At 42.3% G+C, this 18,552-nt stretch overlaps 1 protein-coding gene across 1 annotated transcript in view; it reads right to left on the reverse strand.

Moving 5' to 3' along the window:
* LOC143295467 (ribosomal protein S6 kinase beta-2-like) overlaps positions 1 to 6,386 on the reverse strand; it is a 48,716-nt gene extending 42,330 nt beyond the window's left edge. Inside the window, exons 1-3 of the mRNA XM_076607181.1 lie at positions 6,261 to 6,386; positions 5,118 to 5,209; positions 1,231 to 1,293 (exon numbers count right to left, since the gene is read on the reverse strand). Coding sequence (XP_076463296.1) covers positions 1,231 to 1,293; positions 5,118 to 5,209; positions 6,261 to 6,380 — 275 coding nt within the window. The 5' untranslated portion in view covers positions 6,381 to 6,386. The remainder of the gene's footprint in view (positions 1 to 1,230; positions 1,294 to 5,117; positions 5,210 to 6,260) is intronic.
* Positions 6,387 to 18,552: the final 12,166 nt, after the last annotated feature.

Below are 18,552 nucleotides of genomic sequence, written 5' to 3' on the forward strand. Positions count from 1 at the left end.
TTCTTCATTTTCCCCTTTCTTTAAAAAATCCCTGGATCGGAATACGGATCTGGATCATCACCCTTAACATCCATCTTCCCGACTGGTTCTTGGCCAATTGCCGACATACTGACATATGACTGCAGCGTTCTGCGTGATCCTGACACGCAAGTGAAGAAACCGAATCGGTGACCAAGTGGTGAAGTACCCGACCAGGAAGCGAGTATTCAGAGGTTCGAGTCCCATATTACGACCAGGATTTTTAATGATAATAATAACAATGATAATAATGGATACTTACATAGCACACTATCCAGAAATCTGCTGTTGGTGCTTTACAAAATCACTTCTTCTTTTTTTTACATAACACGTTACATCAATGTCACATATACACACCAAAATGTGACTAAACACACACACACACACACACAATGCATACATACATTTTAACATACATGTGTACTTAACGGCTACCCTCAACACACACACGCACACACATACATGCATGTAGTTAGGTACACATAGCCTACATATGTATACACACATAGTCAAGCACAGCTAACGCAAAGGAAGTGGACCTGCCACAACTGAACTTATTGCTGAGGGAAAAGGTGAGTTTTGAGACGAGATTTAAAAGACGCAAGGGAATGACGGAGGTTATCAGGGAGCTTGTTCCACGTTTTTGGAGATTGAAAAGAAAACAATCTGTGTCTATGGGTCTTACTTCTGACTTCTTACCTCCGCTAGATATTGATGGGTGGTCTGGTTGTTGGTCTTTCGGATGATATGATAAACTGTGGTTTCAAGTGCGCCATGTAGGCCTACTTTGCGCATGTTAAAGAACCCACCCAGCAAAAGGACTGTCCCTGGGAAATTGCTGTAGACAAATCAACATGCCAACACTAACAGACAGTTAAAAAAATGCTTTAAAGAAAGAAAGAAAGAAAAAAGGTGAAGCGGCACTGTGGCGACGGGCTTTCTTTGGGGGAGAGCAGCCTGAATTTCACACAGAGAAACCTACTGTGAAAAAAGTAATGATAAAGCACAATACAATAACGGGACTGGTTCAAGTTCTCAGATTGATCAGAAACTGGCAGGAAAGGATAAAAATAAATATATAAATAAATAAATAAAAGAAAGAACTTGACAACAAGAAACAAAACACAAAAGAATTAAAGGGAATGCTCAAATGATAAAAAAAAAAGAAAAGAAAAGAGAAAACCTCTCGTATTTTCTTCTTTTATTCCAAACCTGTGAATGATGCCTCGGCTGTGTAAGTGGAGCAGACCCTCAACCACTTCTGCCGTAAAAAACCTGTCACACACACACACACACACACACACACACACACACACAAGCATATGCAGGCAGACATGAACGTGTGCACACACACACACACACACACTTTCACTCACGCACACATGAACTAAGGCATTCGCACTTACGCGCGCGCACCCCTCCCCCCCCCCCCTCCCCCGTACAAAACGCGCAAAGACACACATATGCCCGCACGTGCATTCACGCATAGCACACACATACACACGTATGTTTTATTCAAGGAGAGTCGCACGAACAAGTTCACGCACAACCCACACATTCATATGTATTATTCGAGGACACTCGCACGCATGTGCTGTGTCTTTGATTAAATTAGCAGAACCGTATGTGTGTGTGTGTGTGTGTGTGTGTGTGTGTGTGTGTGTGTGTGTGTGTGTGTGTAATGTCTCTCTCTCGTCATCCCTTGTAACTGCACGTTTGGATCAAGGGCTGACGGAATGAACACCACCCACAGACCTCTCACGGAAAGCAATGCGTTTCTTTCCTGGATGAGATTAAAAACTGAATAATTGAGTGGTCGGTTGTTTGGATGTACATCCGTACGTAAAAAGCTGCCGCGACTCGATGTATCTATCGCTCCATCCCGGGTGTGTGTGTGTGTGTGTGTGCGTGTCTGTTTGTGTGTACGCGCGTGCACGTGTGCATGCGCACGTGCTTGTGCAAATGTGCGTACGTGTATGTCTGACCTAATAACTCCTGTCCCTCGTCCTTGTTCTTTTTCTTTTCTTTTCTTTTTTTTTTTCCATTGCTATGTTCAACTTGTCTCTTTGCACAATACCGATAAGGGAGGGAGATGGGAGAAAGACTAAGGCATGGAGAGAAACAAGAGCTCATGCAAGAGAGAGAGAGGCGAGAGGAGACAGGGACAGAGAGATAACAAGACAGATATCGGAGGTCGCGACCGTTTTGTTGTTGTTTGTATGTACCGATCAGTAAGAATGCGAGAAGAGATGTAAGGAGTTTCAGTTTCAGTAGCTCAAGGAGGCGTCACTGCGTTCGGACAAATCCATATACGCTACACCACATCTGCCAAGCAGATGCCTGACCAGCAGCGTAACCCAACGCGCTTAGTCAGGCCTTGAGAAAAAAAAGGTCAATAAATAATAGATAAGCGTACATAAATAAATAAATAATAATTATAATATAAAAAAGGTAGTAATAATAATAATAATAATAATAGTAATAATAATAATAATAATAATAATGAATAAATAAATATGACAACAATGATGATAAATAAGCAAATACATGTAAAACATGAAGACACACATTCACACATGCACCCACACATGCATAACAGATATGCACCAAACATGCAGTTTCACAGATATGAAAGCACAGTCAAATACACAAACGTACATGAGCCCCAACACAAACACACACACACACACACGCCACACACATGACCCTGCACCTCCTCTACCCCCTCCACACACTCATTTCTACGCTACGTATCGCAGCTTGCACAGCACACACACATACACACACACACACACACAAACACAGAGATGAACACTTACTTGTACAAGCACACACACATACGCCCATATCCCCCACCCCCAACCCCACACACATATATACAAAGATATATATATACACACCCGCACGTTCCAATATCCTGCTGCTCCCACAGTGTAGACATGCATACACTCACATACCTCATCCTCTACCCCCCCCCCTCCCCCCACCTCCCCTTCACACACACACACACACATACGCACGTGCGCAGAACTCTCCTGACACTTGTGTACACTTACACCCTCGCGCATGCACAAACGCACTCAAAAACACAGACCCACACATACACACAAACACACACATACACACACGCACAGAGGCTGCCACTGATTGGCCGCAAGAGGGATGGGAAAAGATCTCTGATGCCAAGAACGTGGCGTCTAGTGTGTTGCTCAGTCTATTGTATTTGGAAAAGCCCACAGAGACCCTGTTCCGTTTTGAAGAAATTTGCGCAATGTTGGTTTGGAAATGATGCCGATATTTGTTTGATTTGCAAAGCATCGTGCTCTACCTTTCATGTTAGACTTACGGCCGCTCCCTCTCTCTGCTTTTATTTCTTTGAGGCGATCGATGGTGTGATGGCCTTGTACCTGTTTTTCTGAGGATTTCCGATTTTCCTAGATGTAGGCCGCTCGTTGGTGTTGCGTTACCAGCAAGTCTGTCAGTTCGCTCATTTCCCTTAACACCTGCATGTCCCGGGCAGTATGACCATGTGAGTTTTTAAATCTGAAAGTTGCGCATTGCCTTATGCCACTCTGGGCTTCCCATTCCGTTTTCAATTTTCTGTATGAGGTTCATTGAGTCGGTTAGAATCATGGCATGTTGGTTTCCGGGCGTATGGGTGGACGATAGCCACTGGAGGGCATGTGTCACAGCTTCAGCTTCCATCGTTAGGCTGGAGGTTGTGACTTTGTAGGCAGCATTCTCTTCCCTAATTGTTTTTCCATTTTGTTTCGCAGTGAATCCCCAACCGGACTGGTCTTTGGTGACTGAGCCATCTGTGTATATGATGATGTCCTCTTCTTTACTGTTTTCTTCTATGAGCAGCCTCACTTCCGCATCAGTTTTGCCCTCTGGCCATTCCCGACAATGTCTTCCTAGAGTGGGTGCAATGGCTGTGTTGAATAGATGGTTGAGGTTTTCGGGGTTTTTCTCCCATTCTTTTGTTTCTTTCAGGTCTTGTTGTCGGCATACTAGCTGGATTGTGTCTTCTGCTTGCCCCATCCATGATCTTCCTCGTCCTAGACGGCTGCCTTTTGGTTCTTTGACTGCGTCATGCAGTGGGTTTTGAGGGTTTTCTAATGCTTTGAAGTAGGTCTTAACCTGTTCTAACTTGTTTCTGGCCTGCACTGAAGGAAGGTCAAGCAGGTATCGCATGGTTTCCGTGGGCGTGTCTTTTGTTGTTCCAAGGATCAGCCTCATAGCTTCATTTTGAACTCTTTCCAATTCTAGGAGGTTGCTTTGAGATGGTGTTGTTAGCCCAAGTCCGTAGTCGATCACACTGAGGACGAGTGATTGGTATAGCAGGAAGAGGTGGCGTTGTTCAATACCTTTGGTTGCCATTGCCTTTAAGACTGAATGGCCCTTTTTGCATTTGAGAACAGTATTTTCCGTATGTTTTCTGAAGGTCAGCATCCTGTCGAAGTGTATTCCTAGGTAGCGTAGGCAGAGAAAGATGTAAGGAAAAGTCACTCTGCTGCTTTCTGAACAATGATGTCGTTAAACTGAAGAAAGAACTTGTGTTTACTGTGGTCTTTTACTAAGAAACATTATTTTTGATCATCCAACAGATTTGGTTGTTTTGCTCTCTCTCCCTCTCTCACTCTGTCATTTTACACACACACACACTCTCTCTCTCTAGTGTAGGAGAGCAACGAAATAAGAACACGAGCTACGGGGGGTGAGGAGGGGGGAGGGAGGTGAATTAACACGGAAACAAAAATGATCGTAATAAACAATTGGCATACTCTGAAATTTTTTACAGAAAAAGATTTGGATTGAGGCAATCGAGTGGGTAATTCGAGTCTTTCTCTATTTCTCTTGCACACATATACACTCAACACATTATCTCTCCCGCCCCCCCCCCCCCCCTTTCTCTCTCTCTCTCTTATTGACACACACGCACGCGCATTTACTCTTCCTATCCATTCACACACAAACTACTCCCGCCCATCCACACACACTCTCTCTCTTACACACGCACACGCGCACGCACGCATGCGCACGCATTCCCAATCTAACAACCCACCCAGCCACACTGACACACTACAATGTCCTATCACCTGCAGGTGTCTTCACACAAATGGCCATACTCTTCAATAATTTTGGCCAGGCTGCCCCCGCAGTGGTACTGCATCAGCAAGTAACAGGCACCCTGCAAGGAAGGCCATCATCGGCGTCACACTTTTTTCCCTGCCTTCTTACATGACCATCACCATGTACTATGATGTCACCACTGTTCTGTCGTCAGTCCGACTAAATAAGTCAACTTTTACACAGATTGCCTTAAAAAAAAAAGAATAAACAAAGACCAAAAAAAAAAAAGAGTAGGTCATAGCAACATGATGATGACGTGTTGGTGGTGATGGTGATGACGATGGTGGGGGTCGTGGGGGTGGTGATGGTGGGTCAAGTGTGAAGATTTTTGCGATCTCCCAGGTCAACGTATGTGCAGACCTGCTAGTGTCTGAATACCCTTCGTGTGTATACGCACGCAGAAGATCAAATACGCACGTTGGAGATCCTGTGATCCATGTCAGCGTTCGGTGGGTTATAGAAACAATAACATACCTACCATAGCTGCCTACAGGGCGTGGCCAAATAAACAAATAGTCATACACGTCAAATGTAACATGTATGAGTACATATTATGTGTGCGTGACTGAAACCTGACTAAATGACACAGAAAACGACTAATGAGCGCCCAATGGCAGCTGTCAGTTGGCTTTACACAGGTAGGCAGCCTGTTGTGCAAATGACTCCGTGTTTACAAAGCGCTTAGAGCTTGGTCTCCGACAGGGGATAGGCGCCATATAAGTACCTATCCATATCATGCCGATGACGATGATGATCACACACACACCCTCACATGCATACGAACGCCCGCACGCACAAAGATATTCATGGTATTCATTTACCAAGAAAGATTTGATTATTGAAACCCCTTTCTTCCCATCCATCTTAACATCCCACTTTTCCACTCGTCCCCTACACACACACACACACACACACACACACACACACCAACAGCAGCAGCACCATCACCACCACAACCACATCACCTATCAACCATCTACCATACCTACACACAAACCCCACCCACCACCACAACCGGGATGCCCCCACCACCCCCACACCCCCACGTGCGTGCACACACACGCACACACCCCACCCACCACCACAGCTGGAACATCCCCACAACTCACGCTGGTCTGGAAGCAGCTGTGGAAGCGGACTATGAAGGGGGACATGCCAATCTGGATGAAAGCGTGCAGCTCCTTCATGCGCAGTGTGCGCGGGCACTGGTCCTTTTCCATCACCTTCATGGCCAGTCTCTCGCCCGTCACCTTCAGCTCAACTAGCTTCACCTGCACATACAAGCAGCTACGCACCGAAGAACAAACCTGCCTAGCTTGTTGTGGGCCAAGAGCTTCTGACCAACTTCACCTGCACACACGTGTACACACCGAAAGAAACACCTGGGTGTGCATCCTGGGTATATTCTTGTTTCTTGGGGATTTTCAGGCGAAGGGTGGAAGGGTAAGTATTTCTCAATGATTTTGCAGAGAAAAAACAAATAGTTTACTGGACAATAGTTTGTACAGTTGCACAGCTGGTCAGAGCATTACCAGCTTGGCAGGTTTGGGAATGAGTACATTCAGATCTTCTGCCAGAAGGATACAGATTTTAAGAATATATATGGTTTTAAAAAAATATAATAAAAAGCCCACTACGCAGTGCAAATCTACTTTGGGCAGTTTGAAGGCGGTTTTTGGAAAGATATCACCTGTTCATGTTGTAATGATTTCATCAAGGCTAGCTGGGGAATCATTATATTATGTTTGAAGAGTGCGCGTTTGTACTCTCACCCAGAAAGTGTATTGTGTGTAGGCAAGGACTTAATATACAAGACCCATTCAAAATATAAATACAAGCATCTAAAAATAATTATATTACGCCTCGTCAGAAACTATTGAAGTGAACTGTGGTTTTGTAATGAAAATCAAATGAAAGAAAAGAAAAGAAAATGGGCAATGATGTGAACATAACCCATAGATTTTAATCATCTAATGTTATCTGAACAAATAAACAAAAATTACACAAATGATAAAGAAAATCACCCCAAGTGAAATAAATATATCAAGAAAAAAAGAAGAAGTAAAAATAGATAAATAAACAATGGGCAGAAAATCGTAAATACATCATGTGCACCTCACAAAACCGAATGAGGCATGACCCAGTTCCTTGATAGTTCCGAAGAAAGCGTCGGGTGCTGGGGGCATGCTTTGGGATTTGAAAAATATTTCAAGAAAAGTTATTAGGATTACACTGTTGTTGCTTTTTTATGACAACTACACGATGCTTTAGGGACAACGATTTTGACTTGTGTTATTGTTTATTGTCTGGAAATGTTTAGCTGAAATCATTAAGTTAAAATAAATAGAATGGAAATGACAGATTCGAATTAGGTATACTTCTTTGAAAACTAGAGACTTACAAAATAGAATGACAAGAGAGGCAACGCCTTCAAGACTCACTTGTGATATGCACTTCTTCAAACACAGGAATGATGGAGAGAGAAAAAATCTATCATGCAAAAGGGATAATCTAGCAAAAAGACTCATTGATGTGACCTTGACCTTAGACATCTAAATTTGCATTGCACTGATGTTCTGGCCACGAGGTATTGGATAAAATATTAAGTGATGACAATGTAAATCAAATTTCAATGATAAATGCAAGCAAACATATTTACTTTAAAACAGCAGTTGGAATTATTGCATTTACATTAAGGAAAAGAAGATAAGGTCAGGGCAAGAAGAAAGTGGACAGAAGAAGGAAAACGTAACATCAAGTATTTTGTAACCTAGAGAAAGCCAAAGGAAAGAAAAAGATCATAACCAGATTATGTAAAGAAACAGGTGATGTTGTAACAAACCAAAACGGCAAAATGAAATTCTTCAGGAACAAGTGTCTTTCTATCCGAAGCAATATAGCCTGACAACGTTTGCAGATAACATTAAGGAAACAACAAATAGATTTATAAATGGTGAAAAACTTTTCACGCCTTTCAGAAAATGATGCTATGAGTGAAGGCATGATTATTACATGGGAAACAACCAGCACATTGAAAAAATAAAGAATGGGTCAGCTCCAGGTAGTGACGGTTTAACTGTGAATTCTTTTTTCCCCCTTTATAATGAATTAAGCAACACAGTGACGCTTTTATTCGAAGAATCCTTCCATGAAGGAGAACTTTTATATACACAAAACAATGTATTATTACATTATTAGAGTTTACTAGAGAACAACTAGTCAACTGGAGACCAGTATAACTTTGACAAATTCTGATATCAACCAAGCTTCTAGGACAACGATAAAGTCTTGCAATAAATAAACTTGTCAATGAAGATCAAGTGGGTTACATCAAAGGAGGAAACATTGAAACTATCACAGTCTATAGATGATACGATTAACTATATGAATAAAACTTAATAAACAAACAAACAAAACAAAACAAACAACAACAAAAAGTGTAGTTGTTAGCTACTGATTAATGTAAAGCCTTTGATTCCATTTTGAAATCTTATATCCTGCAAATATTTAACAAATTTTAGCTTTGGACATGATTTTCAAAGATTGGTTTCTGTACTAACAAAGGGAATATCAGTTCAATAAATCATAGCGGATGGATTTCAGAACCATTTGAGGTATTTTGTGGCATTGGACAGGGCTGTCCAGTTTCCTCCGTTGGCGTTTGTTTTGGCATTAGAACTCCTTGCAGTTAAATCAGAAATAGTTGCAGTGCACCATCTGAATGTGATTACGCTATTATACAACATTTGAAACAGTATCTGTGACATGTATATAAACAGATTTATTAGTGATATGGTGAGAACTATCAAAAAGACAGATAAATAGATAAATAAAAGAACATAGGATACCATAAAAACATAACACATAAATTCCAATCATCCAATGTTATCTGAACAAGCAAACAAACAAAATCAAATAAATGATTTAAAAAAAACCAAAAAAAACCCAAAACTATCCCCAAGTAAGATAAATATATCGAGAAAAGAACAAGTAAAAAATTAAAAAAGGATAAAGGACAGAAAATCGTAAAGATATCGTGTTCATCTCACAGAGCCAAATGAACCATGACCCAATTCCTTGACAGTTCTGAAGAAAACATCGGGTGACGGGGGCAAGGCTCGGTCTTCATTTGGGTGGCATTCCTGTTTGAACACAAACCAAACGATCTCTCTCTCTCTCTCTCTCTATCTCTCTCTCTATATATATATATACATATTGTTTATACATTATATCACACATTCTGTCACAACCAAAGATGTTTTCGAGCTACAAATAATGGGAGACGTTTTCCAGCCACATATAACAGTGGATGTTTTCCACCTACATATAATAGCAGATGATTCCCGCCTACACATAATAGCAAGCCAGATGTTTTCCACCGACACGTAATATGATGGAAGATGTTTTCTGGGTAAACGCAATGGAAGTTTGCTCCGTATAATGGAAGATGTTTTCCAGCTACACATACTAGAAGACTTTTCCAGCTGCACATACTGGAATGCGTTTTCCAGCTGCACATACTGGAAGATGTTTTCCAGCTAGGCTACACATAATGGAAAATGTTTTCCAGCTAAGCTACATACAATGCAAAATGTTTTCCAGCTGGGCTACACATAATGGGAGATGCTTTCCAGCCAGGCTACACATATTGGGAGATGCTTTCCAACTAGGCTACACATTATGGGAGATGTATCCGGGCCAACTGGCCTACACATATTGGAAGATGTTTTCCAGCTACACATATTAGAATGCATTGTCCAGCTACACATACTGGAATGCGTTTTCCAGCGATGTTTTCCAGTTACACACAGTACGACTGTTTGTTTATATGGTCGGTTATGGTTTGTTTCATTTTTGACTCACTTGTGTAAACAAAGTGAGTATTTTTAACCCGGTGTTCGGTTGTCTGTGTGTGTGTGTGTGTGTGTGTCCGTGGTAAACTTTAACACTGACATTTTCTCTGCAAATACTTTGTCAGTTGACACCAAATTAGGCATAAAAATAGGAAAAATTCAGTTCTTTCCAGTCATCTTGTTTAAAACAATATTGCACCTCTGGGATGGGCACAAAAAAATAAAAAATGAAGCCTAATTATATGCAAACTGCATTCACTGTTACAGTTATATTTTTTGTATTCCCTAAACTTGGCACTTTGATCTGATATTCTGACCCAACAACAAGAGCAGTCATTATTATCATTTTTTGTTCAAACAGGAACTTCTTTTGCTAAGCATGGAAGTTTTATTTATTTTGCAAACGTTTTGGTGCAGATAGTAAAAAAGGGAAATTACTCTGTAATTAATGCTAGGGGACGTAATTTGCTTTAAACTGACCTTTCTCATCTTAAACATTACATTTTGAAATTATACTCAATACATAAAAAGCTTGGATTTTTTTTAAGTGTATCATAAGTGAGTCTTGAAGGCCTTGCCTCTCTTGTTTTTAATACTTTGTTTTCTTTTTCCTTCTCCGCCTTTACGTGACCTTCAAGAGGAGTTACAAAGGCATTGTTCATCCGAATTCCCCATGCACCCACCTTTGTTCCGTTGTCTCACAGCTATCAAATGTCATGACACTGCAAGGCAACCCATCAAAGGAGTCCCCTTACTGCAAACCGCAACGGTTAGATGGAGGCTGAACAGCTCATGTTCCAATCATAAAACACATCACTAATAAGCCCGTCCTGCGGACAACCGCTACCCCAGGTGCACCCATTGGTACGGCGAAGATAGACAACTAAGTTTGGCTGCCCTACTGGAGTTGAAACTGTCATCATGTTGCACCAGCAACGGTTTGCCTTAATAATAGTTATGAAGACGGACGCAAACTGCTGTGTTGTGTTGTGTTGTGCTGCGCTGTCTTCTGCTGTGCTGTGCTGTGTGTGTATTGCAATGTGCTGTGCAGTAGATTGGAGTGGAACGCGGTTGGTTACGCTGCTGGTCAGGCATCTGCTTAGCAGATGTGGTGTAGCGTATATGGATTTGTTCGAACGCAGTGACGCCTCCTTGAGCTACTGATACTGAAATGGAGTCGTTATTATGCATTGCATTACATTTGGACTGAGCCGTACTGCACTGCATTGTATAGCATTTTAACTTATTGTATTGCATTGTATTGTATGTATTGAACTGTACAGTTTTGCAATGTATCTCACGACCAAACCCTACATTGCAATCTTAACAGGGTCTGTCTAAAATGTGTATCCAACTCTTGCAGGTCACCCGGTCGATGGCTCCTGTTATACTGACCCATGATAGCTAATAACACTTTCACACTCACAGCCTCATCACCACAAACCAGTATGCTCTAACAACAATCCACTGGCACTCAAAGCATACAGGCTAGGCACTATATTTGCGTCAAATCGTTATTCGCAGTGCACGTGCGCGCGCGTGTGTGTTTGTCTGTGTGCTTACTTGTGTGTGGGAGTGTTTGTGCGTGGGATTGTGTGTGTGTGTGTGTGTGTGTGTGTGTGTATGCTGCGCGCGTGTGTGCGTGTCAGCCGGAGCGCACGCCTATGTGTGTGCATGTGTTCATGTGTTTGTACGGTCTAAATCTCCGTATGCGTGGCAGTGCTTGCATGCCAGACACTGTTCAAGGTATACGCTGCCCGCTGCCAAGCATCTGTCACCGCCGACTTACGTAGAGGTTCCAGGCCAGCATGGGGTAGTTTCCTGTGTGGAAGATCTCCCGCTGTATGCTCCACCGCACGTTACTTCTTTTCCGGTCTTCTGCCGTCTTGGCCATGTGCCGCACCAGCTCGCCAGGAGGCTCTTCCGTGACCATGCCTTCCTGCTCGGACACAATGAAAACCAAACAGAGGTACACTACTGCCAGGGGCAAGGCGTAGGGAAATAAGATACAACTAATTCAAGATCACAATAACAGCCGAAAGCCAAAGTGAGATGCTCGATGAAAAGAGAACAATGAAAAAGTGTGCTGCACACACACGTTCTACTGCCAAAGGAAGAGCGCCGTGGAGAAAATGGACATGATTTTAATCAGAATAACAGCCTACTGGTGAAGTGATATGCTCGAAGACAGAGGTTCTAGAGAAACAGAGAATTGCTAACATGGGTTCTGTACACACACATACATTGTATTGCCGAGGGCAAAGCGGGTGTGTGTGTGTGTGTGTGTGTGTGTGTGTGTGTGTGTGTGTTGAGGAGGACATAAATAATTAATCAGCCTACTGGCCAAAGTGAGATCCTCAAGGAATTTTGATCCAAGGTGCTGGACACACCCGGTCCATTGCCAAGGCAAGGTGTGTGGAAAACAGACATGAATATGCAAGGTCAGAATATTAGCCTGTAGGCCAAAGTGAAGAGAACAAAGAGCGAACACAAATGCTGGACATACCAGTTCCTTAATCAAATACAAGGAATGGGGAAAACGGACATGAAGAATGAATCATAGAATGACACAGGCTAAAATGGAAAACGGACATGAAGAATGAATCATAGAATGACACAGGCTAAAATGGAAAACGGACATGAAGAATGAATCATAGAATGACACAGGCTAAAATGAGGTGCTCTGAGAATGGAGACCAAACAAAATTGCAGCACACATACGTTCCACTGCCAGACATGATAGACATTAACAAGAAAGATTAAGATAATAGAACCATAAGTGATGTCCTTGTTTGGGTTCTCTCTCTCTCCCTCTCTCTCTTGGAAGACATCTATTTACAATAACATCAGCTCACAATAGTATTTTCACTTTCCAGCCGTGTTTGGAACCTTTGATGATGCTAATCATGAAAATGATGTTGCAGATGATGATGCTGGTGATTTTAATGAACCATTGTTCAACGACCCAATCAGTAGACAAGAAGTTACTGACAGCATAAAGAAATTAAAACCAAGACAAAGTTCATGCACAGACAATATTCTGAGTGAGATGTTAAAACATGCAAATACATCTGTTGTAAATTTTCTTGCTGTAAAATGTATTGTTTAAAAGACTATTATTTTAGTGATGGTATCTTCCTTGCGGGCTGGGCTAAATCTATCTGTTCTGATCTTTAAAAAAAAGGGAGACTCAAACAACCCGGATTACTATCGAGGAGTCACTCCTCCTAGTATTGTTAGTAAAGTCTATGTTCATATTTTGAATAAAAGATTAGCAAAATGGGCAGAACAAAAAGACAAAATTATAGGACAAGCTGGCTATTGGTCACATCTTTACTCTTTATTCTTTGGTACAAACGCATCTCTTGAAAAATTCAAAGTTGTATGTCGCATTTGTAGATTTTACGAAGGCTTTCGATTCTATAAACAGAAACATAACGTGGAATATTTTGCGAAAAAGTGAAGTGGATGGTAAATCGTATATTGGTCTCCATGGTGTGTATGATTCAGTCCTGGCGTGTGTGCGTGATAGATTTGTGTATTCAGAAGTATTTGACTGTCTTGAGGAGTGAAGCATGGATGCTTATTGAGTCCACTGTTTCCCTTTTTTAATCAATAAATTAGCAACAACAACAAAATTATAAAAATTTTAAAAAAAATTTTAAAGTGGGGGGGGGGGGGGGGGGGGGAGAACATGGTATCCAAATCATTCCTGGAGCAGCTGAAAATTTTCTTATGTTATTTGCAGATGATATAATACTCTTGTCCAGCACAGCTGTGGGACTTCAAAACCAGTTAAACATATTGAAACAAGAAGCAGACTGTTTATCATTAACTGTAAATCTTGACAAAATCAATGTGACAGTATTTAGAAAGGGTGGTTATCTCTCTCGGCATGAGAAGTGGAATTATGGGTCTGCAAATTTAAAAGTAACAAATTCTTATAAATATCTGGGCATACTGTTTACAACGAAGCTGAGTTTGAAAAGTATTATCTCAGAAACATGTAGGAAATGAAATAAGGGGTAATAGAAATTCTGAGATCTTTGCGTAAACTAAATTCAACTGATTCATGTATATTCTAGACTTTTGGATTCACAAATTGAGCCAACCCTTACTTATGGTACTGAAATTTGGGGACTTTGTGATAATAGAGATTTAGAAAAAAAATACATACATTTGCCATCAAACGTTGTCTACAAGTCACAATGCATGCGTCAAATACATTAATGTATGGAGAAACTGGTTGATACCCTATATATGTAAAATCATATGTTAAATGTATAAAGTATTGGTTGAAGTTATTAAGGCTGCCAGTATCAATAATCTGTAGTCAGGCATACGAAATGTTATTCGTCTTACAAGACGAGGGAAAAGGAAATTTGGCATCCTTTGTGAAAAAGATCTTAACTATCCATGGATTTGGGACTGTGGATATGTCAGGAAGTGGCATCTGAAGAGGGCTTTATTTCGGAATTTAAAGAGACTTATAGCTACACTTAAACAAAATTGACATTCTAAAAATTCTGGAAAACGTGTTTGGTTTCTTAGTTTTAAAAGTATGCTTAAGCCAGAGTGATAAAAAATTAAAAAAAACCTCCAGGGAGAGCTGGACAATGAGCGTCGACTCTGCCTTTGAAGCTGTTCATGGATGGCGCTCTGACCACGAACTCTGGGAGGTCATTCCACATGTTGACCACCCGCTGAGAGAAAGTTCCCCTGCGAACATCCAACCTACAATGCTGTTTGTTGATCCTGAGACTGTTTCCTCTTGTTGCACGGTTACTAATGATCTCGAACTTCGGCCGATCAGAATCGTAGATCCCGTGTATGTATATGTACAGATCAATCATATCGCCTCTATTTCTGTGATGCTCAAGAGTAGGTAGTCCCAGGATCGCCAGCCTCTCAGGGTACGGCTTGTCTCTCAGTGATGACAACAGCTTGGTTGCTCGTCGTTGCACGTCCTCCACTTCACTACAGAGGGTTTTGTGGTGCGGTTGCCACACAGAGTGGCTGTACTCCAGGATAGGACGCACAAGGCTCTATACAGTTGAACAAAGAGGTCGTTGCTGAGGAAGTTAAAAGTGCGCCGAATGATGCCGACAACTCTATTGGCTTTTGCAGTACTTTTTGCTACATGTTCCTTGAAGCATAACTTGTTGTCGACATGGACGCAAAGGTCTTTCTCCTCCAGCACTATTGTGCCCTGTATTCCGTCTTGCATGGTGTATTCCACCTCTGACCTTTTGTTACTGAGTTTCAGGACGCTGCATTTTTGCGGATGAAAACGAAGTAGCCAATCCTGCGACCACTGCTGTAGTTTGTCGAGGTCATCTTGCAAGGCAGTCGTGGCTCCTGGAATGTCACTGCGGGTGTACAATTTTGTGTCGTCTGCAAATAGTTTCACTTCACTGGTGCAAATATTCGGCAGGTCGTTGATGTAGACGACAAATAGCATCAGGCCAACAACACTTCCCTGTGGAATCCCGCTCGTCACTGGCGCTAGTTGTGATTTTGCTCCGTTCACGACTACTCGCTGCTGCCTGTCTGTCAAAAGTGCCTGGATCCAGTTGAAGACCTTGCCTTGGATGCCGTACACTGCAAGCTTCATCAGGAGGCGTTGGTGGGGCACGGAGTCGAATGCCTTCATGAAGTCCATGTATATGATGTCGATGCTGCCTCCTGCATCGAGAATCTCTGTCCAGGTGTCCATAACATTCAGTAACTGCATAACACAGGATCTCCCATGCACGAAACCGTGCTGCTGCTTGCTGAAAAGTTGATTTTCATCCAGGTGCATGATGACCTTTTCTCTGATGAGTTTTTCCATCACCTTACAGAGTATGCACGTGAGGCTGACCGGCCTGTAGTTACATGGTTGTAGGCGGCTTCCTTTTTTGAAGATAGGCAAAACGGTTGCTTTTTCCCAATCCTGTGGAACTTGTCCATCTTCAAGAGACTTGCGGAAGAGTAGCGTAACTGGGTGGGCCAACATGTCAGCAGCCTGAGAATGAGGGGATTGATGCTATCTGGTCCTGTAGCCTTGTATGTCTTTAGGGTCTGGAGCAGTCTCAGTACTTTTTCTTCGGAAATTTCAAAGTCCTCCAAAGTCGTACTGTACTCAGCAGTTGGTGGGTCGGGGAGAGGGCCATCATCTTCACAAGTAAACACGCTGTGGAAAAAATTGTTCAGCAGCTCTGCTTTTTCTTGATCTGATGTTGTTTTACTGCCATCTTCCTTTTTCAGGTCTCCTATCCCTGATTGTATTGTCGTCTTACTCTTGACGTATGACCAGAAGACTTTGGGATTCTTCTTAGCTTCAGCGGCCACTGTGGCCTCCAACTTTCTCTTTGCTTTCCTGCATTCTCTGCTGGCTTTGTTCCTTGCCTTAGGGTATGCTGTGTAGTCGCCTTTTTCTCGTGTTTGCTGCCATCGTCTGAAAAGTCTATGCTTCTTTCTCACTGACTCCAACGTTTTGTGATCCATCCATTTCTTTGTGCGAGCTCGACCAACTGATTTGAGCGGTACTAACTGCTGGACAGCATTGTAAATCTTGTTCTTAATAAGGGTCCACATGTTGTCCACGCTTAGACCATCCAACTCACTATCCCAGTCTGTCTCCTGTAGATCAGCTCTGAGTCGATTAAAATCTGCCTTTTGAAATTTGAACCGTTTCTGCTCTGGTGACTTGGCTTCGGAGTGATCCAGTTTGATGAAGAGGTGCCACTGTAATCTCTTCAACCAATTCCTCACGGTTTGAAAAGACTAAGTCCAACACATTTGATTTTTCCCCTTCTCTGTATCTTGTAGGTTCTTTTTGATGTTGCACAAGGAATGCATCCTGGGTGGCTTTCAAAAAGAGTGTTGCTGGTTGATCTGGGCCTACTTCACTGATTTCTTGTTTCCAATCAATGCTGGGAAAGTTAAAGTCACGAATGAGAAGTAGGTCTTGAGTAGCTGCCTCTGTAGCTTTACCCAGGAGAGCATTTAGCTCCTTTGTGTTCTCATGGCTGCTGCTTGGGCTTCTGTAGATAAGTCCTACAAGTAGAGATGAGTTGCCTGCCATGGTACATTCAACAAGCAATGCCTCTTTAAATGTGCTAGTGTCTACACGGTCACAAACCACTGGTTTCAAGTCTTTCAAAACCAACAGGTATATCCCCCGTCCATCTTGTTCGAGAGTATGAAACAATTCATAGCCTTCGATGTTGAGTTCACACTCTTGAAGATCATATCTTGACCTTTTGGGCCTCAGTTCTGTAATGCCTATGATTGCTGGCTGGTGCATCTCAACCACTGCACGAATCTCAGCTTTCTTTGTAGTCACTGTGTCCACGTTACAATACATACATGTGAAGTTTCTTAACTCAGATTGAAAAGGCGAAAAATTTGAAGATGAAGAATCCTTCTGTTTAAAACTATGTACAGTTTTCCTCTGTCTGCTGTTTATGACTTTTTCACTGGGTTTCACCTTGGGGCCAGATCGGGGTATTTCCCGATGTTCACAAACTGGCCGTCTCATCGAATCCAGTGAGCATTGTCGTCCCCCGAGTTTTTTTTAATTTTTTTATCCTCTCTCCTTTGTTTGAGTTCTTGGTAAAGAGCCTCTTCCTCCTCTCTCTCCTTTGGGGTCAGATCTTCTCTCAAAGTGATTTTGCTGATAATCCTGGGATCTCTTTCTTCTGACTGTTCCTGTACCTGCTTCTTGGCCTTGTGAAATGCTTTCAGTGTTTCGTCACGAGCGTTCTCAGAGACAAAGGTCAGTCGAAGAGGCCTTATCTTCTTGGTACCACCAGCTTCTTTCTCCTCTGGCGTTGCCTCATCCTTCTCTTTACTACTGAAGAGTTTTCCCAAGCGACGGATCTCTGTTGGTTGGTGTATTCCCTTGATCTCTTCAATTATCTTATGCACTGATTCCTCGTCTTTCGTTTGACCATGTTCTTTCCCCTTGGATGTGTCTTCAAGTCTGAATACTACCAAGTTGATAGCCCTTCTGGTACGGTCACGAAACTCTGCCATCTCTTTCTTGGATGCTTCGTTTGCTATCTCGTACATCATCGCCTCGTTCCCCCCCTTATCCTCTTGTGGTCCTGCTATTTTCTTAACAGCATCTCTCATTCCTTGTGGGAGGTCGCCCACTTCCATCTTGTTCATCTTTTCATTTATTTTATCTACTTCCTCCTGTAGGTTATCCACCTTATTTTCAAGCTTCACCATGTTCAGCAGAAATTTACTTGCAAGGCTGTTGCATGGTTTGGGGCAGTAGAAATGGATTGTTGCCAGAGGTTTGTTGCTGTCTTTTGTGATTGCCTCATACAGTGCCTCATACATTCCAACGCACGCAGCATGGTACCATTGACCACATAGCTCGCATCGAACTGCTCTGTCTTTTTTGGAGGTTTTCTTGTTGCATTTATCGCAAGTGTCATTTCCAGTTACTGATCCTCTCCTACCACCACCACCACCAACAGCTGCCGGTTCGTTCATGTCGTACAGTATACAAAAAGCGAAGTCACTCACCGCTGCGTGGTAGAGTTGTGAGAGG

Source organism: Babylonia areolata, chromosome 20 (assembly GCF_041734735.1).
Source record: "Babylonia areolata isolate BAREFJ2019XMU chromosome 20, ASM4173473v1, whole genome shotgun sequence".
Classification (NCBI taxonomy): Eukaryota; Metazoa; Mollusca; class Gastropoda; order Neogastropoda; family Buccinidae; genus Babylonia; species Babylonia areolata.